This window comes from Misgurnus anguillicaudatus, chromosome 12 (assembly GCF_027580225.2).
Source record: "Misgurnus anguillicaudatus chromosome 12, ASM2758022v2, whole genome shotgun sequence".
NCBI lineage: Eukaryota > Metazoa > Chordata > Actinopteri > Cypriniformes > Cobitidae > Misgurnus > Misgurnus anguillicaudatus.
The window spans coordinates 17,007,027-17,027,419 of NC_073348.2; the positions used below are offsets into that span (position 1 = coordinate 17,007,027).

Here is a 20,393-nt window from a genome sequence, read left to right on the forward strand (position 1 = left end):
CGGTCGGGTGCAGAATTTCCGAAAGGGGGGCGAAAAACCACCCGAAAAATCCCATTGACTTAACATTGCGCCCAACTTTGACGGGTCATAGCTCCGCTCGAGGATTTTGTAGAAACATGTGAGTTACAACATTTGAAGAGGGTGGTAGGCTCTGTAAGAACATGGATAACAATGGGGTGTAAGTTGTACCCCTGGGGTGTAAGAGGTGCCCAAAAATGCCCAATGAAAAGTCAATGGGGCAAAATCCCATAGACTTACCATTGCAAAAATTTTGACGGGTCATAGGTACGAGTGAGGATTTTGTAGAAACATGTGGGTTACTAAATTTAAAGAGGGTGGTAGGCTATGTAAGAACATACATGACATTGGGGTTTAAGTTGTACCCCTGGGGTGTAAGAGGCACCCGAAAATTCCCATTGAGGAAACATGCCCATATAAGGGAATAAAACAGTTCCAGATGGGATATCTTTGCTTTACAGTGTCGTAGAGATAAGTGGGTGGGCTCATTTCACTCAGGCATCCAATCAGTCTCTCAGGATCATCCCAGAGCTATTAAGCCACGCCCCTAGCAACCACTTTTGGGCACCCTAGCAACATCTTCCATAGACTGCCATTATAAAATGCCCAGATGGATATCTTTGCACCACAGTGTCATAGAGACATGGGGGTGGGCTTATTTTACTCAGGCATCCAATCAGTCTCTCAGGATCCTTACATAGGTATTAAGCCACGCCCCTAGCAACCACTTTTGAGATCCCTAGCAACATAAAATTCAAACAGTTATATCTCGGCATCCGAACATCGTAGAGACACGGGGGTTGGACCATTTGACTCGTGACTTAGAGTGTAATCATTATGGGATGCCAATTTTTTCCCTAGCAACCAAATACAGTACCCTAGCAACAGAGTAAACAAAGCCTTATATCTCCGCATCAGAACATCGTAGAGACACGGGGTTTGGACCGTTTGACTTGTGACTCGGAGTGTAATCATTATGGGATGCCAATTTTTTCCCTAGCAACCAAATACATTACCCTAGCAACAGAGTAAACAAAGCCTTATATCTCCGCATCAGAACATCATAGAGACACGGGGGTTGGACCGTTTGACTTGTGACTCGGAGTGTAATCATTATGGGATGCCGTTTTTTTCCCTAGCAACCAAATACAGTACCCTAGCAACAGAGTAAACAAAGCCTTATATCTCCGCATCAGAACATCGTAGAGACACGGGGGTTGGACCGTTTTACTTGTGACTCGGAGTGTAATCATTATGGGATGCCAATTTTTTTCCTAGCAACCAAATACATTACCCTAGCAACAGAGTAAACAAAGCCTTATATCTCCGCATCAGAACATCGTAGAGACACGGGGGTTGGACCGTTTGACTCGTGACTCGGAGGGTAATCACTAGTGGATGCCATTTTTTTCCCTAGCAACCAAATACAGTACCCTAGCAACAGAGTAAACAAAGCCTTATATCTCCGCATCAGAACATCGTAGAGACACGGGGGTTGGACCGTTTGACTTGTGACTCGGCGGGTAATCACTAGTGGATGACAATTTTTTCCCTAGCAACCAAATACAGTACCCTAGCAACAGAGTAAACAAAGCCTTATATCTCCGCATCAGAACATTGTACAGACACGGGGGTTGGACCGTTTGACTTGTGACTCGGAGGGTAATCACTAGTGGATGTCAATTTTTTCCCTAGCAACCAAATACAGTACCCTAGCAACCAGATAAACATAGCCTTATATCTCAGCATCAGAACATCGTAGAGGCACTGGAGTTGGATCGTTTTACTTTTGGCTTGGAGTATAATCATATATGTTACCCAGAAATTTGCCACGGCAAGCACCACTCACATTTTCTTCAGGAAATGTACCTATCTAGTTAGTGGTGCTTGCATTTATGCAAAGCATCACTATTACTATTCCTCAGGGATATTATTATTATTATATTTTATTCTTATGTCTGCACGTTTTTTCGGCGCGTAACTCGTCCCGCACGGTTTAACGTAGTCCCATGAAAGTGGGCTCAAATCGACCGGTTTATTGAGGAGAGGTGTGCTATGACTTTTATAAGCGATCGGGTGCAGGATTTCCGAAAGGGGGGCGAAAAACCACCCGAAAAATCCCATTGACTTAACATTGCGCCCAACTTTGACGGGTCATAGCTCCGCTCGAGAATTTTGTAGAAACATGTGGGTTACAACATTTGAAGAGGGTGGTAGGCTCTGTAAGAACATGGATCACAATGGGGTGTAAGTTGTACCCCTAGGGTGTAAGAGGTGCCCAAAAGTGCCCCATTGACTTATAATGGGCCAGGAAACACGCCCATATAAGGGAATAAAACCGTTCCAGATGGGATATCTTTGCTTTACAGTGTCGTAGAGATACGTGGGTGGGCTCATTTTACTTGGGCATCCAATCAGTCTCTCAGGATCCTCCCAGAGTTATTAAGCCACGCCCCTAGCAACAATTTTGGGCACCCTAGCAACATCTCCCATAGACTGCCATTATAAAATGCCAGGATGGATATCTTTGCAGCACAGTGTCATAGAGACTTGGGGGTGGGCTCATTTTACCCAGACATCCAATCAGTCTCTCAGGATCCTTATTGAGGCATTAAGCCACGCCCCTAGCAACCACTTTTGAGCACCCTAGCAACATAACATTGAAACAGTTATTTCTCGGCATCAGAACATCGTAGAGACACGGGGGTTGGACCGTTTTAACTGTGACTCGGAGTGTAATCACTGGCCACATCATTGGCCACTCCCAAGCCACGCCCCTAGCAACCAAATATGAGCACCCTAGCAACATAGTAAACAAAGCCTTATATCTCTGGATCCGAACATCATAGAGACATGGGGGTTGGGTCTTTGGGTCATGTTAGCTTCATGCTAGCTTAATGCTAAGTCATACTAGCTTCATGCTAGTTTCATGCTAGCTTAATGCTAATTTCATAATAAATCTTGCTAACTTCACGTTAAATCATGCTAGCTTCATGCTAACTTCATGTTAACTTCTTGCTAATCATGCTAACATCATGCTAGCTTCATGCTAATCATGCTAACATCATGCTATCTTTATGCTAATCATTCTAACATCATGCTAACTTCATGCTAATCATGCTAGCTTCATGCTAATCATGCTAGCTTCATGCTAATCATGCTAGCCTCATGCTAATCATGCTAGCTTCATGCTAGCTTCATGCTAATCATGCTAACTTCATGTTAGCTTCATGCTAGCTTCATGCTAATCATGCTAACATCATGTTAATCATGCTAACATCATGCTAACATCATGCTAACATCATGCTAGCTTCATGCTAATCATGTTAGCTTCATGCTAGCTTCATGCTAATCATGCTAGCTTCATGCTAGCTTCATGCTAACTTCATGCTAACTTCATGCTAACATAATGCTAATAATGCTAACATCATGCTAATCATGCTAATCATGCTAGCTTCATGCTAATCATGCTAACTTCATGCTAATCATGTTAGCTTCATGCTAGCTTCATGCTAGCTTCATGCTAGCTTCATGCTAACTTCATGCTAACTTCATGCTAATCATGTTAGCTTCATGCTAGCTTCATGCTAATCATGTTAGCTTCATGCTAGCTTCATGCTAATCATGCTAGCTTCATGCTAATCATGTTAGCTTCATGCTAGCTTCATGCTAATCATGCTAGCTTCATGCTAACTTCATGCTAATCATGCTAACATAATGCTAATCATGCTAATATCATGCTAATCATGTTAGCTTCATGCTTATCATGCTAGCTTCATGCTAATCATGTTAGCTTCATGCTAGCTTCATGCTAGCTTCATGTTAACTTCATGTTAACTTCATGCTAACTTCATGCTAACGTCATGCTAACGTCATGCTAACTTCATGCTAATCATGCTAACATCATACCAACTTCCTGATAATCATGCTAACATCATGCTAACTTCATGCTAATCATATTAACATCATGTTAGCTTCATGCTAATGATGTTCGCTTTATGCTAGCTTCATGCTAATCATGTTAACATCATACTACCTTCACGTTAATTATGTTAACATCATGCTAGCTTCATGGTAATCATACTACCTTCAATAAACAAAGCCTTATATCTCCACATCAGAACATCGTAGAGACACGGGGGTTGGACCGTTTGACTCGTGACTCGGAGTATAATCATACATTGCCCCCAGAATTTTGCCACGGCAAGCACCACTTCACATTTTCTTCAGGAAATGTACCTATCTAGTTATTATTATTATGTTGGCTTTGAAAAAGCCAATATATTGTTATTGCTATTAAACTTATATCTTATTATTATTATTATTATTCTACCCCAAATTTCTGACACTAACTCGTCCTAGGGCTTTCAAGCTACATGCACCAAATTTTCCACAGACCTTCAGACTGGTCTGACTTAGTGTGCTATATCTTTTCTAACTGATGGAACCTTCCGAATTCCTAAACGGGGGGCTCGAACACCCCAAAATTTCCATTGACTTAACATTGAGACAAACTTTGACGGGTCATAGCTGTGAGTGAGAAACTTGTAGAAACTTGTGGCTTACCACATTTAAGGAGGCTGACAGGCTGTGTAAGAACATACCTCACAATGGGGTGTAAGCTGTACCCCTGGGGTGTAAGAGGCCCCCAAAATTTCCCATTGACTTATAATGGGGCAGGAAACATGCCCATAAAAGGGAATAAAAACGTCCCAGATGGAATTTCTTCACTTTAGAGTGTCGTAGAGACATGGGTGTGGGCTCATTTTACTCAGGCAACCAATCAGTCTCTTAGGATCACCACAGAGCTATTAAGCCACGCCCCTAGCAACAATTTTGGGTACCCTAGCAACATCTCCCATAGACTACCATTATAAAAAGCACAGATGCATATCTTTGCACCAGCGTGTCATAGAGACATAGGGGTGGGCTCATATTACTCAGGCATCCAATCAGTCTCAATGGGATTCTTATTGAGGTATTAAGCCACGCCCCTAGCAACCAAATATGAGCACCCTAGCAACATAATAAACAAAGCCTTATATCTCTGGATCTGAACATCATAGAGACATGGGGGTTGGGTCTTTGGGTCATGCTAGCTTCATGCTAGCTTCATGCTAAGTCATACTAGCTTCATGCTAGTTTCATGCTAGCCTTATGCTAATTTCATGATATAGCTTGCTAACATCATGCTAAATCATGTTAGCTTCATGTTAAATCTTGTTAGCTTCATGCTAATCATGCTAGCATCATGCTAATCATGCTAACTTCATGTTAAATCATGTTAGCTTTATGCTAATCATGCTAACCTCATGCTTACTTCATGCTAATCATGCTAGCCTCATGCTAGCTTCATGCTAATCATGCTAGCATCATGTTAGCTTCATGCTAATCATGCTAGCATCATGCCAGCTTCATGCTAATCATGTTAGCATCATGCTAGCTTCATGCTAATAATGTTAGCATCATGCTTCATGCTAATCATGCTAGCATCATGCTAGCTTCATGCTAATCATGCTAGCATCATGTTAGCTTCATGCTAATCATGCTAGCATCATGCTAGCTTCATGCTAATCATGCTAGCATCATGCTAGCTTCATGCTAATCATGCTAGCTTCATGCTAATCATGCTAGCATCATGTTAGCTTCATGCTAATCATGCTAGCATCATGCTAGCTTCATGCTAATCATGCTAGCATCATGCTAGCTTCATGCTAATCATGCTAGCTTCATGCTAATCATGCTAGCTTCATGCTAATCATGCTAGCTTCATGCTAATCATGCTAACATCATGCTAGCTTCATGCTAATCATGCTAGCTTCATGCTAGCATCATGTTAGCTTCAAGCTAATCATGCTAGCATCATGCTAGCTTCATGCTAATCATGTTAGCATCATGCTAGCTTCATGCTAATCATGCTAGCTTCATGCTAATCATGCTAGCTTCATGCTAATCATGCTAACATCATGCTAGCTTCATGCTAATCATGCTAGCTTCATGCTAGCATCATGTTAGCTTCAAGCTAATCATGCTAGCATCATGCTAGCTTCATGCTAATCATGTTAGCATCATGCTAGCTTCATGCTAATCATGCTAGCTGCATGCTAATCATGCTAGCTTCATGCTAATCATGCTAGCATCATGTTAGCTTCATGCTAATCATGCTAGCATCATGTTAGCTTCATGCTAATCATGCTAGCATCATGCTAGCTTCATGCTAATCATGCTAGCATCATGCTAGCTTCATGCTAATCATGCTAGCATCATGCTAGCTTCATGCTAATCATGCTAGCATCATGCTAGCTTCATGCTAATCATGCTAGCATCATGCTAGCTTCATGATAATCATGCTAGGATCATGCTAGCTTCATGCTAATCATGTTAACTTCATGCTAACTTCATGATAAATCAAGCTGTATTCATTCTTAATCATGCATACAACCAGCTACACTAAATTGAACGTCTTAACTTTACGATTATCCTGTGAAACTGTTCAGGCCACGCTTTTTCAAGCCAACATAAAGTTTGTCTTCAAACTTTAATATCTAGTTATTATTATTCTTATGTCTGCACGTTTTTTCGGCGCGTAACTCGTCCCGCACGGTTTGCCGTAGTCCCATGAAAGAGGGCTCAAATCGACCGGTTTATTGAAGAGATGGTGGCTATGACTTTTATAAGCGGTCGGGTGCAGAATTTCCGAAAGGGGGGCGAAAAACCACCCGAAAAATCCCATTGACTTAACATTGTGCCCAACTTTGACGGGTCATAGCTCCGCTCGAGGATTTTGTAGAAACATGTGGGTTACAACATTTGAAGAGGGTGGTAGGCTCTGTAAGAACATGGATAATAATGGGGTGTAAGTTGTACCCCTGGGGTGTAAGAGGTGCCCAAAAATGCCCAATGAAAAGTCAATGGGGCAAAATCCCATTGACTTACCATTGCAAAAATTTTGACGGGTCATAGGTACGAGTGAGGATTTTGTAGAAACATGTGGGTTACTAAATTTAAAGAGGGTGGTAGACTATGTAAGAACATACATGACATTGGGGTTTAAGTTGTACCCCTGGGGTGTATGAGGCACCCGAAAATTCCCATTGAGGAAACATGCCCATATAAGGGAATAAAACAGTTCCAGATGGGATATCTTTGCTTTACAGTGTCGTAGAGATAAGTGGGTGGGCTCATTTCACTCAGGCATCCAATCAGTCTCTCAGGATCATCCCAGAGCTATTAAGCCACGCCCCTAGCAACCACTTTTGGGCACCCTAGCAACATCTTCCATAGACTGCCATTATAAAATGCCCAGATGGATATCTTTGCACCACAGTGTCATAGAGACATGGGGGTGGGCTCATTTTACTCAGGCATCCAATCAGTCTCTCAGGATCCTTACATAGGTATTAAGCCACGCCCCTAGCAACCACTTTTGAGAACCCTAGCAACATAAAATTCAAACAGTTATATCTCGGCATCCGAACATCGTAGAGACACGGGGGTTGGACCATTTGACTCGTGACTTAGAGTGTAATCATTATGGGATGCCAATTTTTTCCCTAGCAACCAAATACAGTACCCTAGCAACAGAGTAAACAAAGCCTTATATCTCCGCATCAGAACATCGTAGAGACACGGGGTTTGGACCGTTTGACTTGTGACTCGGAGTGTAATCATTATGGGATGCCAATTTTTTCCCTAGCAACCAAATACATTACCCTAGCAACAGAGTAAACAAAGCCTTATATCTCCGCATCAGAACATCGTAGAGACACGGGGGTTGGACCGTTTGACTTGTGACTCGGAGTGTAATCATTATGGGATGCCGATTTTTTCCCTAGCAACCAAATACATTACCCTAGCAACAGAGTAAACAAAGCCTTATATCTCCGCATCAGAACATCGTAGAGACACAGGGGTTGGGTCATTTTACTTTTGGCTTGGAGTATAATCATATATGTTCCCCAGAATTTTGCCACGGCAAGCACCACTCACATTTTCTTCAGGAAATGTACCTATCTAGTTATTATTCTTCTTTTTCTGGACACTTTTTCGGCGCGTAACTAGTCCCGCACGGTTTAACGTAGTCCCATGAAAGAGGGCTCAAATCGACCGGATTTTTGAGGAGAGGTGTGCTATGACTTTTATAAGCGATCGGGTGCAGGATTTCTGAAAGGGGGGCGAAAAACCACCCGAAAAATCCCATTGACTTAACATTGCGCCCAACTTTGACGAGTCATAGCTCCGCTCGAGGATTTTATAGAAACATGTGGGTTACAACATTTGAAGAGGGTGGTAGGCTCTGTAAGAACATGGATCACAATGGGGTGTAAGTTGTACCCCTGGGGTGTAGGAGGTGCCCAAAAATGCCCAATGAAAAGTCAATGGGGCAAAATCCCATAGACTTACCATTGCAAAAACTTTGACGGGTCATAGGTACGAGTGAGGATTTTGTAGAAACATGTGGGTTACTAAATTTGAAGAGGGTGGTAGGCTATGTAAGAACATACATGACATTGGGGTGTAAGTTGTACCCCTGGGGTTAAAGAGGCACCCGAAAATTCCCATTGACTTATAATGGGGCAGGAAACATGCCCATATAAGGGAATAAAACAGTTCCAGATGGGATATCATTGCTTTACAGTGTCGTAGAGATAAGTGGGTGGGCTCATTTCACTCGGGCATCCAATCAGTCTCTCAGGATCATCTCAGAGCTATTAAGCCACGCCCCTAGCAACAATTTTGGGCACCCTAGCAACATCTCCCATAGACTGCCATTATAAAATGCCCAGTTGGATATCTTTGCACCACAGTGTCATAGAGACATGGGGGTGGGCTCATTTTACTCAGGCATCCAATCAGTCTCTCAGGATCCTTACATAGGTATTAAGCCACGCCCCTAGCAACCACTTTTGAGCACCCTAGCAACATAAAATTCAAACAGTTATATCTCCGCATCAGAACATCGTAGAGACACGGGGGTTGGACCGTTTGACTAGTGACTCGGGGTGTAATCATTATGGGATGCCAATTTTTTCCCTAGCAACCAAATACAGTACCCTAGCAACAGAGTAAACAAAGCCTTATATCTCCGCATCAGAACATCGTAGAGACACGGGGGTTGGACCGTTTGACTCGTGACTCAGAGTGTAATCATTATGGGATGCCAATTTTTTCCCTAGCAACCAAATACAGTACCCTAGCAACAGAGTAAACAAAGCCTTATATCTCCGCATCAGAACATCGTAGAGACACGGGGGTTGGACCGTTTGACTCGTGACTCAAAGTGTAATCATTATGGGATGCCAATTTTTTCCCTAGCAACCAAATACAGTACCCTAGCAACAGAGTAAACAAAGCCTTATATCTCCGCATCAGAACATCGTAGAGACACGGGGGTTGGACCGTTTGACTCGTGACTCGGAGTGTAATCATTATGGGATGCCAATTTTTTCCCTAGCAACCAAATACAGTACCCTAGCAACAGAGTAAACAAAGCCTTATATCTCCGCATCAGAACATCGTAGAGACACGGGGGTTGGACCGTTTGACTCGTGAATCAGAGTATAATCACTATTGGATGGCAATTTTCTCCCTAGCAACCAAATACACTACCCTAGCAACCGAATAAACAAAGCCTTATATCTCAGCATCAGAACATCGTAGAGACATGGGGGTTGGACCGTTTGACTCGTGACCCGGCGTGTAATCACTTTTGGATGTCAAATTTTCCATAGCAACCAAATACAGTACCCTAGCAACCGAATAAACAAAGCCTTATATCTGTGCATCAGAACATCGTAGAGACACGGGATTTGGATCGTTTTACTCGTGACTGGAAGTATAATCATATACTGTCCCCCGAAATTTGCCACGGCAAGCACCACTTCACATTTTCTTCAGGAAATGTACCTATCTAGTTATTATTATTATTTTTCTTCTGATCCCCAAAATTTCTGACTGTAACTCCTCCTAGAGCTTTCAAGCTACATTCACCAAACTTTCCAAAAGTCTTCAGACTGGTCTGACTTAGCGTGCTATGACTTTTCTAACTGATGGGACTTACCGAATTCCTAAACGGGGCGCTCAAACACCCCAAATTTTCCATTGACTTAACATTGCGACAAACTTTGACGGGTCATAGCTGAGAACGAGAAATGTGTAGAAACTTGTGGGTTACCACATTTGAAGAGGCTGGCAGGCACTGTGAGAACATACCTCACATTGGGGTGTAAGTTTCACCCCTGGGGCGTAAGAGCAACCCAAAATTCCCCATTGACTTATAACGGGGCAGGAAACATGCCCATATAAGGGAATAAAAGCGTCCCAGATGGAATATCTTCATTTTAGAGCGTTGAAGAGACATGGGGGTGGGCTCATTTTACTCAGGCATCCAATCAGTCTCTCAAGATCATCCCATAGCTATTAAGCCACGCCCCTAGCAACCATTTTTGGGCACCCTAGCAACATATCCCATAGACTGCCATTATAAAATGCCCAGATGGATATCTTTGCAGCACAGTGTCACAGAGACATGGGTGTGGGCTCATTTTACTCAGGCATCCAATCAGTCTCTGAGGATTCTTATCAAGGTATTAAGCCACGCCCCTAGCAACAAAATATGAGCACCCTAGCAACATAATAAACAAAGCCTTATATCTCTGGATCCAAACATCATAGAGACATGGGGGTTGGGTCTTTTGGTCATGTTAGCCTTATGCTAGCTTCATGCTAAGTCATACTAGCTTCATGCTAGTTTCATGCTAGCTTTATGCTAATTTCATAATAAATCATGCTAGCTTCATGCTTATTCATGTTAGCATCATGCTAGCTTCATGCTAATTCATGTTAGCATCATGCTTATTCATGTTAATTCATGTTAGCATCATGCTAGCTTCATGCTAATTCATGTTAGCATCATGCTAGCTTCATGCTAATTCATGTTAGCATCATGCTAGCTTCATGCTAATTCATGTTAGCATCATGCTAGCTTCATGCTAATTCATATTAGCCTCATGCTAATTCATATTAGCCTCATGCTAGCTTCATGCTAATTAATGTTAGCATCATGCTAGCTTCATGCTAATTCATGTTAGCATCATGCTAGCTTCATGCTAATTCATGTTAGCATCATGCTAGCTTCATGCTAATTCATGTTAGCATCATGCTAGCTTCATGCTAATTCATGTTAGCATCATGCTAATTCATGTTAGCATCATGCTAGCTTCATGCTAATTCATGTTAGCATCATGCTAGCTTCATGCTAATTCATGTTAGCATCATGCTAGCTTCATGCTAATTCATGTTAGCGTCATGCTAGCTTCATGCTAATTCATGTTAGCGTCATGCTAGCTTCATGCTAATTCATGTTAGCATCATGCTAGCTTCATGCTAATTCATGTTAGCATCATGATAACTTCATGCTAATTCATGTTAGCATCATGCTAATTCATGTTAGCATCATGCTAGCTTCATGCTAATTCATGTTAGCATCATGCTAGTTTCATGCTAATTCATGTTAGCATCATGCTAACTTCATGCTAACTTCATGCTAATTCATGTTAGCATCATGCTAACTTCATGCTAATTCATATTAGCATCATGCTAGCTTCGTGCTAATTCATGTTAGCATCATGCTAGCTTCATGCTAACTTCATGCTAATTCATGTTAGCATCATGCTAGCTTCATGCTAATACATGTTAGCATCATTCTATCTTCATGCTAATTCATGTTAGCATCATGCTAGCTTCATGCTAATTCATGTTAGCATCATGCTAGTTTCATGCTAATTTATGTTAGCATCATGCTAGCTTCATGCTAATTCATGTTAGCATCATGCTAGCTTCATGCTAATTCATGTTAGCATCATGCTAGCTTCATGCTAATCATGCTAACTTGATGCTAGCTTAATGCTAATCATGTTAGCTTCCTGCTAGCTTCAGGCTAATCATGCTAGCTTCATGCTAAATCAGGCTAGCTTCATACTTAAACATACTAACAGCCAGATAGCCTACTAAACTAAACTTCTGTCAAACCGTTTTAAACGTTCAGGCCAGGCTTTGTCAAGCCAACATAAAGTTTGTCAACAAACTTTTCTATCTAGTTAATCATTATTTCTTCATTTCTTTGTGTTTATTATAAGCAGACAGTTATATACCGTAAAACACGTAGGGCAACGTTACTTTAGTAGGATTTGTATATCTTATTTTGATTTGTTATAAATTAATAAATTACATGTTCTGTCATAATTTTACATTTAAAGCAAAATATTAAACATTACAAACACGCGTATCCAGAGCACGTGCTCTTCTGCAACGGTCAAATGCATGAAACAGACACTCCCATCTCTGGAATAGCCTTCATCATTTTAATCCCGTCCGAATCGGTACATACAATCACAGACGTCCTGGGGGACACGTTGAAACTCAAACGTCGTTTGGAAAACTAATCCCGTCCGAATAGTGCTATGGTCGCAGGATCGCACCTGGTCTCTTTTAATCAGGAATCTGAGAAAACGAAAGTTAACTAATCTAAAATGACGTCTTCTTGTTTATTGGTTATTTCGACCTTTTCTCATAATAATTGTGGCAAGGTATAGTGGTGTAGTCGTAGGATCGCACCTGGTCTCTTTTAATTAGGAAACGAAAGTTAACTGAGAAAACAAAAGTTTAAAGGAATAGTCTACTCTTTTGCCATATTAAACTATGTTATTACCTCAACCTAGACGAATTAATACATTCCTATCTTTTTTCAATGCGTGCACTGTACAGCGCGTTGTGAATGTGTTAGCATTTAGCCTAGCCCCATTCATTATAACAGTAGATGGGTATGATGACAAAACTTTCAAAAACCCCAAATCTCAAAATATATCACAGACATTCCCATTTACAAAGATACGTGGATTGTAAAAATCCATTGAGGATTGAGAAAGTTATGATATTTTTAATATTAGAAATCAGAGGAAAAAGTTATATATGGATGTCAATGAAAAATGCTGCTTATTCACATGTTTTTGCTTGTAACTTTCTCATTTTATCAGACATTTGCATGAAATTTGAACAGAAGGTAGAATTTTGTTTGTTCTTTCAAATTAAATTATAAACATTTACTGTTTTAGTTGGAATGGGCATCAGACCCATGCTAACCATGGTTTTTAGAACGGCGCCTGCAGGGTTTGTTATAGTCTATTACCAGAAATGTGACTACCAAATTTCTGTGATTTGAGAATACACCATTTGGAGTGGTGACAATGTCTTGCTGCAGCATAGAACCAATAATTCTATTGACATTAATAAAATCAGGCTTAAAGAAAAGTTTTCCTATTGAACTGTCAAATACATCAAAAAAGAGAGGGGGCACATTGCGGTTTTGTCAATTAGCTTTGAATAACATTAGTACTCCTGTAGGAATTACTTCCATGAAACAATGTGCTCTAGTGATGGGCAATTTTGAAACCTCAAAACATTTATGAATATTTTGTTTCAAAACATTGGTTCGGATCACGTGTTTTTAGCAAACGAGGCTTCATTACGTCATAACCGTTTTGAAACGTTTCAAAAATCCGATGATTCACCACTAGATGGAGTTTAAGAGAATACACTTTTACGTGATGACTAAGTTAACTATCTGAGGTCGACCACGGCGTGGGCACCGCAAACTAGGACTGCACGATTCATGCTAAAATGTGAATTACGATTTTTCTCAATGGGAATTGAGATCCCGATTCTCTCACCCGATTTTTTTTTTTACAAAAACATTAATTATGCACTTAACTTAAAGTGCTACAGGACTTTCAGTTATAATAACGTTTCTTAAAAGTCTCTTATTTTAGACCCCTTAAAATTTAAACTTTAGACATGGAGACTTTTGACATAACTATGTTTTTAGGCACCTGAAAAAAGCACAAATAACAATGCTGGTCAAAACTTTCCTAGGGCCTTATAATCCCTTACACCTCAGAGGGTTATGTTAAATATTTTTTTCTAAAAACATTTTTTCCTAAAAAAAAGTGTAAAATGTTTGGACTGAGATCTTGTTGCTTTAACAACGTTTTCACCAGCAGATGGCGTCATATTTAGGTGTTTCGAGCACTTTGATCGAGTGAATCATTTCTCGAAGCCATTGGTTCAATTGATTCAAAGCTTCGAAAAACTTTTTTCCCATTACTAATGTGCTCTGGCTGCTTCTTTTTACTGTGGGTTCACACAAGCGTTTGAGGCGTCAAATTCGCGTCTAACGTGTCAAGTTTGTCGCTTGAATATTTTGAGTTTACTTGCTTCATTCATGCCTAAAATTCTAGTTATGGAGACATTCACACAGAATTCGCATCATGGGAGGGCTTCAGCGACTCTGCTCGCTTTCTGTAATCACGTCACTACTAGAGCAAGCTCCTGATTGGTTAACGCGCTCGTTTCCTGTGGCAACGCTCAATTCACGCAAACGAGGCGAAATCGCTTCTACAGTGCAGCTCTAAATGCCTCATTCGCGCTGTGAGACCTCCAGTCTTTACATTGACTTAACATTGAAATCACTCGCGCTTGACGCCTCTACCGCAGCTGGACTGAACGCAGCATTAGTGGCGCTTTCTATTTCCTTTCATGTAATTACTCACATGACATGCAGACCAGGCATAATAAAAGACATACATACATAAAATAGCAAAAGGAATAAAATTGCCAAGAAAACATGTAAAACCTATTAAAACTCAAATATACATAAGATCACACTATACTGCATATGATGAGCGGTAAAACATGTTTCTTGTGTGACAACATCAAATCATTTCTAATCTTACTGTCTGTGTGTGTGTTGTTGTTGTCAGGAGGTGGATTGTTGTGAATCTTCAGTGTATAACGTGACTGATGATGGGAGTCTGGATTCAGTGTGGATGAGCAGAGATCAGAGCCGCACACCACAGCCACTGCTGGACTCTAAACTCTCTAAAGAGGAATCCAGACACACACAGGACTCCCAGCTCAGTCTGACTTTACTCTGTTGTACTGAGTCAAAGCCCACAGACACTCAGGACACTACAGTGTGTGACAAGCAACGGAGCTTACAAGAGGATCAAACCTCCACAGAGTCTCTGGATTCTGTCTGTAACGCTGGAGAACAGCAGCAGATCCTGCAGACCACACTGAAGATGTGTTCAGTCAAACTCATCGACTGCAAAAACCTTATGATGAAGATTAAAACTGAACCCACAGAAATAAAAACTGAACCCACAGAAATACAAATTGAAACCATAGAAATAAAAACTGAAACCACAGAAGAGGAAGATCGCACTGAGGAAGAAGATGATTTTATTCCATCAGGTATGTCTCCTCAATTATTGTTGTATTTTTAACATTTTTAACTGTTATGTGAGCACCTGTTTTTCGTTTTCAGTCACAAACTCACAAATCAAAAGACCAAAAACTGTAAGTACTAAAATTTTAAAGGGATTTAGGATATCTTTAAAACTTATTTAGCAACAGGCATGTAGGCTTAAAGGGTTAATCATAATTTGATCATAAATCACTTACCCCTGTGTTATTCTAAACCCCCAAGTGCTCCGATTCTCTTCAGAACCCATTTTTAGATATTTTTAATGAAAACTGGGAGGCTTCTGTCTGTCCCATTGACTTGAGTTAGTTTCACAAATCCTTTCCTCAGAAAACAATGAAAGACATCGCTATAAGGTCCATCAGTCATTCAATAATAATATTATGAAGTGATGAGAACACTTTTCTGCACAAAGAATTAATTGTTGAATAAAATTGCTGTTTGTGTTGTTGCCTAAATCCTTCATCCTTCTTTGTGTGAAAAGACAATTTAATTGTTTCATGTTTCTTTCAGATGTAAAGAGTGATTCATGTTTGGATATAGAAATAACATCCTCAACATCAAAAGAGCGACTGACAGCACAAACTCTTTCCTGCATCACCTGTGGAAAGACATTCAGATCACAAAGACAATTAGAGAGACATGAGAGAAAACACACAGAACAGAAACTGTTAACCAGATCTGAGATCAGCATTACTACCTTACAAGAGAAGAAACTTAATTCAGAAAAGCACAGAGAGAAAAAGAAGCAGTTTCACTGTGAGAAGAGATATAGTTGTAAACGTGATCCGAAGAGACATGTGCCTTCACACACCAATGAGAGACCGTATCAGTGCAGTGAATGTGACAAAACCTTTAAGGATTCAGGATCATTAAAGTTACACCAGAATATTCACTCTGAAAAGAAACTCTTTCAGTGTTTACACTGTGATAAATGTTACAGTCATAAATCTCAGCTGATAATCCATGAGATAATTCACACTGTAGAGAAACCTTATCGCTGCAGTGTCTGTGGGAAGCGTTTTAGGCAACAGTCACCCTTAATAAACCACCAGAGAATTCATACAAGTGAAAACCCTAACAAATGCTCTCAGTGTGGCAAGACATTTGCTCAGTCAGTTTACTTAAAAGTCCACCAGAGAATTCACACTGGAGAGAAACCTTATCACTGTACTGTCTGTGGTAAGAGTTTTATTCAATTGTCAAACTTACTTCAGCACCAGAGAATTCATACCGGTGAAAAACCTTACAAATGCTCTCAGTGTGACATGACATTTTCTCAGTCACGTTCCTTAAAATCCCATCAGAGACTTCATATGGGAAAGAAACCTTAAAGGAATACTTTAGATAATTTACTCACCTCCATCTCATCCAAAATGTGTATGTCTTTCTTTGTTCAGAGAAGAAATTAAGTTTTTTTAGAGAAACATGGATTTTTCTCATTTTAATAGACTTTATTGGACCCCAACACTTTACAGTTTCCACGCAGTTCCAAAGCGCTCTAAACGATCCCAAACAAGGAATAAGGGCAGGGCTCCAAATTGACATTTTAGAGGGGTGGTACTGGCACCACCCAAGTTGTACGGCTGGTGGCGCTGGGCCTCATTGTGGTGGCACCAATCACTGAGTGGTGTAAAAACAAACACTAAAACAAAGTCCAAAAATGTTTAATGCATTAATAAATTCTAGGGCTGTCAAAAATGAATTGTGATTAATCACATACAAATAAAAGTTTGTGTTTACATAATATATTTGTGTGTATTGTGTGTAGTTATGATGTGTATATATACAGTGAGGAAAATAAGTATTTGAACACCCTGCTATTTTGCAAGTTCTAAGATTTAAGGTCATCATCCGTTAGCAACGGGAAAATGAATGAGTGCGGTATTTCCTTGCTGAAAGATCCATCAGTCATGGATTTAATGTCTGGAGCAACAGCAAGCACCACAATGCACAGGCCTAGTGTCTGGTGATTCAAAGGAGGAGCAGGGGCCGGAAGCACCCCATAGAGCCCAGAGCCTCCAAGTGGTGCAAACTGTCCCTCCCGTCATGCAGCCCGAAAAAAGGAGGATCAGGTGGCCACAAGCATGTAAAACAGCCAAGTGACAGTGTGGATAAGGTGCTGGAAGGTGGGGTGCAGAGGCTCTACAGGGCCTACACTGAGAGAAGAAGAGGGGCTATCTGCAATAGCACAGGCCTAATGTACAAAGCCTTGCGTTGAATTCATACTAAAACATTGCTTAAGGAAAAAGCTGTAATGGTGCGTACGCACAAATAAAATCAGATGTATGAATCTTTGCGTACGCAGGATTACACGTACATTCTCATTGTACATCCCAATTAACACAAAATTGAGCTATTGATTCAAGCTATTGTATGAAGTACAAAGTAAAAGGGGTGGGGAAATGTGCTAAAGAAAGAAAATAAAGATAAACCATCATACAAGCACAAAACATTTTTACAACTTTTCACAATGTTGTATTTTGGTTGTAATTAATGCTGCAGCACAACGTTAAAACCACACCCTAAAAACTTGTAAAAATATCAAGTTGGTACATTTTCTTTAAGTGGTCTAACACCGTAATTTTCACATCTGTTTACTACAAAACCACACTAAAATGCAACATTTGTGAGCCCTTTTGTTTAGGTGTTAAAATAACGTAATCATAATGTTGGAATAAGACGTTTAAAGAACGTCATGACCATACCAAAATACAACCTGTGTATACATTGGTTTAAATGTGCTTTATTAAGAGTGATTTGTTGTATAATGGTAGGCACACGCCCGCCGACAGGGGGGGACAAACGGGTCTGTTGTCCCGGGCCCAGGGTGGGGGTGGGCCCAGAGGGGGGCCCAGAACTGGAACCTATGGAATAATTGTTAAAAATAAAGAAAATATTTGATTCATTTGATTTGAAGTTCAGTACGCTCAAAATGTCCGGTCAGACTCAGCACAAGTCCGGTGCTCAGAAAATAAAAGAAAAGAAGAAATATAGGCCTTATAGAGGAAAATAGAATTCCTAATTCTCCCCATTAGGAATCTGTGTCCGCAGATATAGTCACTGCATCGCGTGTGTTTAGAAGTATGTGCTGTTTGCTGTGAGGTTTTTATGAGAGAAAGCACAAACTATTTAATATTTAATGTGTAAAACTTGAATTTGAAATAAAACTTACCGCGGAGAAGATAATGAGATGAGATCTCTATTGCTAAGTGACGCGACAATTGTTTATTATTTCAAATCCGTTTACAAGATAAATATAAATTGTTAAACAGATGAAATTATCTTGATACAGGCTATCATAATGAGAAGCCTTTTCTTTTTACTGTTACACTGTAGACAGTAATATATGTATTTTATATAAAACTCTATGGTCGTGACAGCACATTGTTCATTATCTGTTGGTTCATGTTGGTCCAGTTTAATTCAGGGTAATCCTTTAATAAAATGTAATTATAAAATATTTTATTGTTTTGTAATATTCACAGCGCACATTCTCTCAAATGTGCTTAATGTGCTTAAAACATGTTTAATTATTCTGCAAAATTCCGCATAGATTTTGCAAAAGAAATCCGCAGAAATAGCAAAAAATAACTCCTTGCACAGATTCCTTATACAGCTGTACTACTCTTGCAGCAATTAAAGCAGTTCAGATTTGTTTTAAATGGCGAAATAGTTCTATTTCTTTTTTTTATTTACATTTTAGAGTATTTTTGTTTGTTCCAACAAGCGGTTAGCAGCCGACAGCAAGTTGACGACATGTTTGATGAATTGAACTCTCAAATCAACACTTCACTTGTCTATAATAACAACTACATAAAATATATATTTTCAGCATATCACAGTGTTAGTTTAAACGTTTATTACCCAGCCAACATTGACATGTGGGCCCCACGTGGGTCCCATCTGGGCAGCATGGGTTACATGTGGGCATGGGCTTCACATGGGCAATATATGTGGGTCCCATGTGGGTTTCCTATGTGGGCCCCATATGGGTTTGCCCATGTGGAATAATAATGTGGGGCCCTCATGGCACCTATGTGGGCAAAACATTTTTATGCTTGAAATACATCTTTATACATTTACAATCTTAAAATAATAACTTTTGGTTGATTGTCACTTTTAAACAAATAGCAAATAATAACACAGATATGATTTGATCAGTATAAAACATTTTAAATAAAAATGCATTACTTTTTTACATTTAATTAACATTGATATGTGGGCCCCACATGGGTCCCATATGGGCAACATGGGTTTCATGTGGCCATGGGCTTAACATGGGCAATATATATGGGTCCCTTGTGGGTTGACTATGTGGGTCCCATGTGGGTTTCCCTACGTGGGCCCCATATAGGTTTGCCCATGTGGGCCCCATATAGGTTTGCCCATGTGGGATAATAATGTGGGGCCCTCATGGCACCTATGTGGGCAAAACATTTTTATGCTTGAAATACATATTTATACATTTACAATCTTAAAATAATGACTTTTGGTTGATTGTCACTTTTAAACAAATAGCAAATAATATAACAGATATGATTTGATCAGTATAAAACATTTTAAATAAAAATGCATTATTTTTTACATTTAATTAACATTGATATGTGGGCCCCACGTGGGTCCCATATGGGCAACATGGGTTTCATGTGGCCATGGGCTTATCATGGGCAATATATATGGGTCCCATGTGGGTTGACTATGTGGGTCCCATGTGGGTTTCCCTATGTGGGCCCCATATAGGTTTGCCCATGTGGGATAATAATGTGGGGCCCTCATGGCACCTATGTGGGCAAAACATTTTGTGCTTAAAATACATTTTATATACATTTAAACTCTTAAAATTATTACTTTTGGTTTATAGTCACTTTTATACAAAGAGCAAATAATATCACAGATAGGATATGATCAGTATAAAACATTTTAAATAAAAATGCATTATTGTTTACATTTAATTGTGATATTTGTAATGTTTACCTGCCAATTATTAATTTTAATTTGCACAGCTGAGCATGAGTGAAAATAAGAAATGTAAGAAAGTTCATCAGTTTGATAA

The 20,393-nt window shown here is 40.0% G+C and overlaps 2 protein-coding genes across 2 annotated transcripts in view; both read left to right on the top strand.

The window, feature by feature from the left end:
- The window catches only part of LOC129447322 (uncharacterized), a 56,556-nt gene that overhangs the window by 16,087 nt on the left and 20,076 nt on the right, over positions 1–20,393 (top strand). The window contains exon 2 of the mRNA XM_055209002.2: positions 14,835–15,327. Within this exon, the coding sequence (XP_055064977.2) occupies positions 14,835–15,327 (493 nt within the window). The remainder of the gene's footprint in view (positions 1–14,834; positions 15,328–20,393) is intronic.
- Positions 15,399–17,086, top strand: LOC129446220 (uncharacterized; the record flags this gene model as incomplete). The annotated part of the gene is made up of 2 exons (XM_073874659.1): positions 15,399–15,432; positions 15,851–17,086. Coding segments are annotated over 2 exons (855 nt in total), but the record flags the coding sequence as incomplete, so codon positions are not given.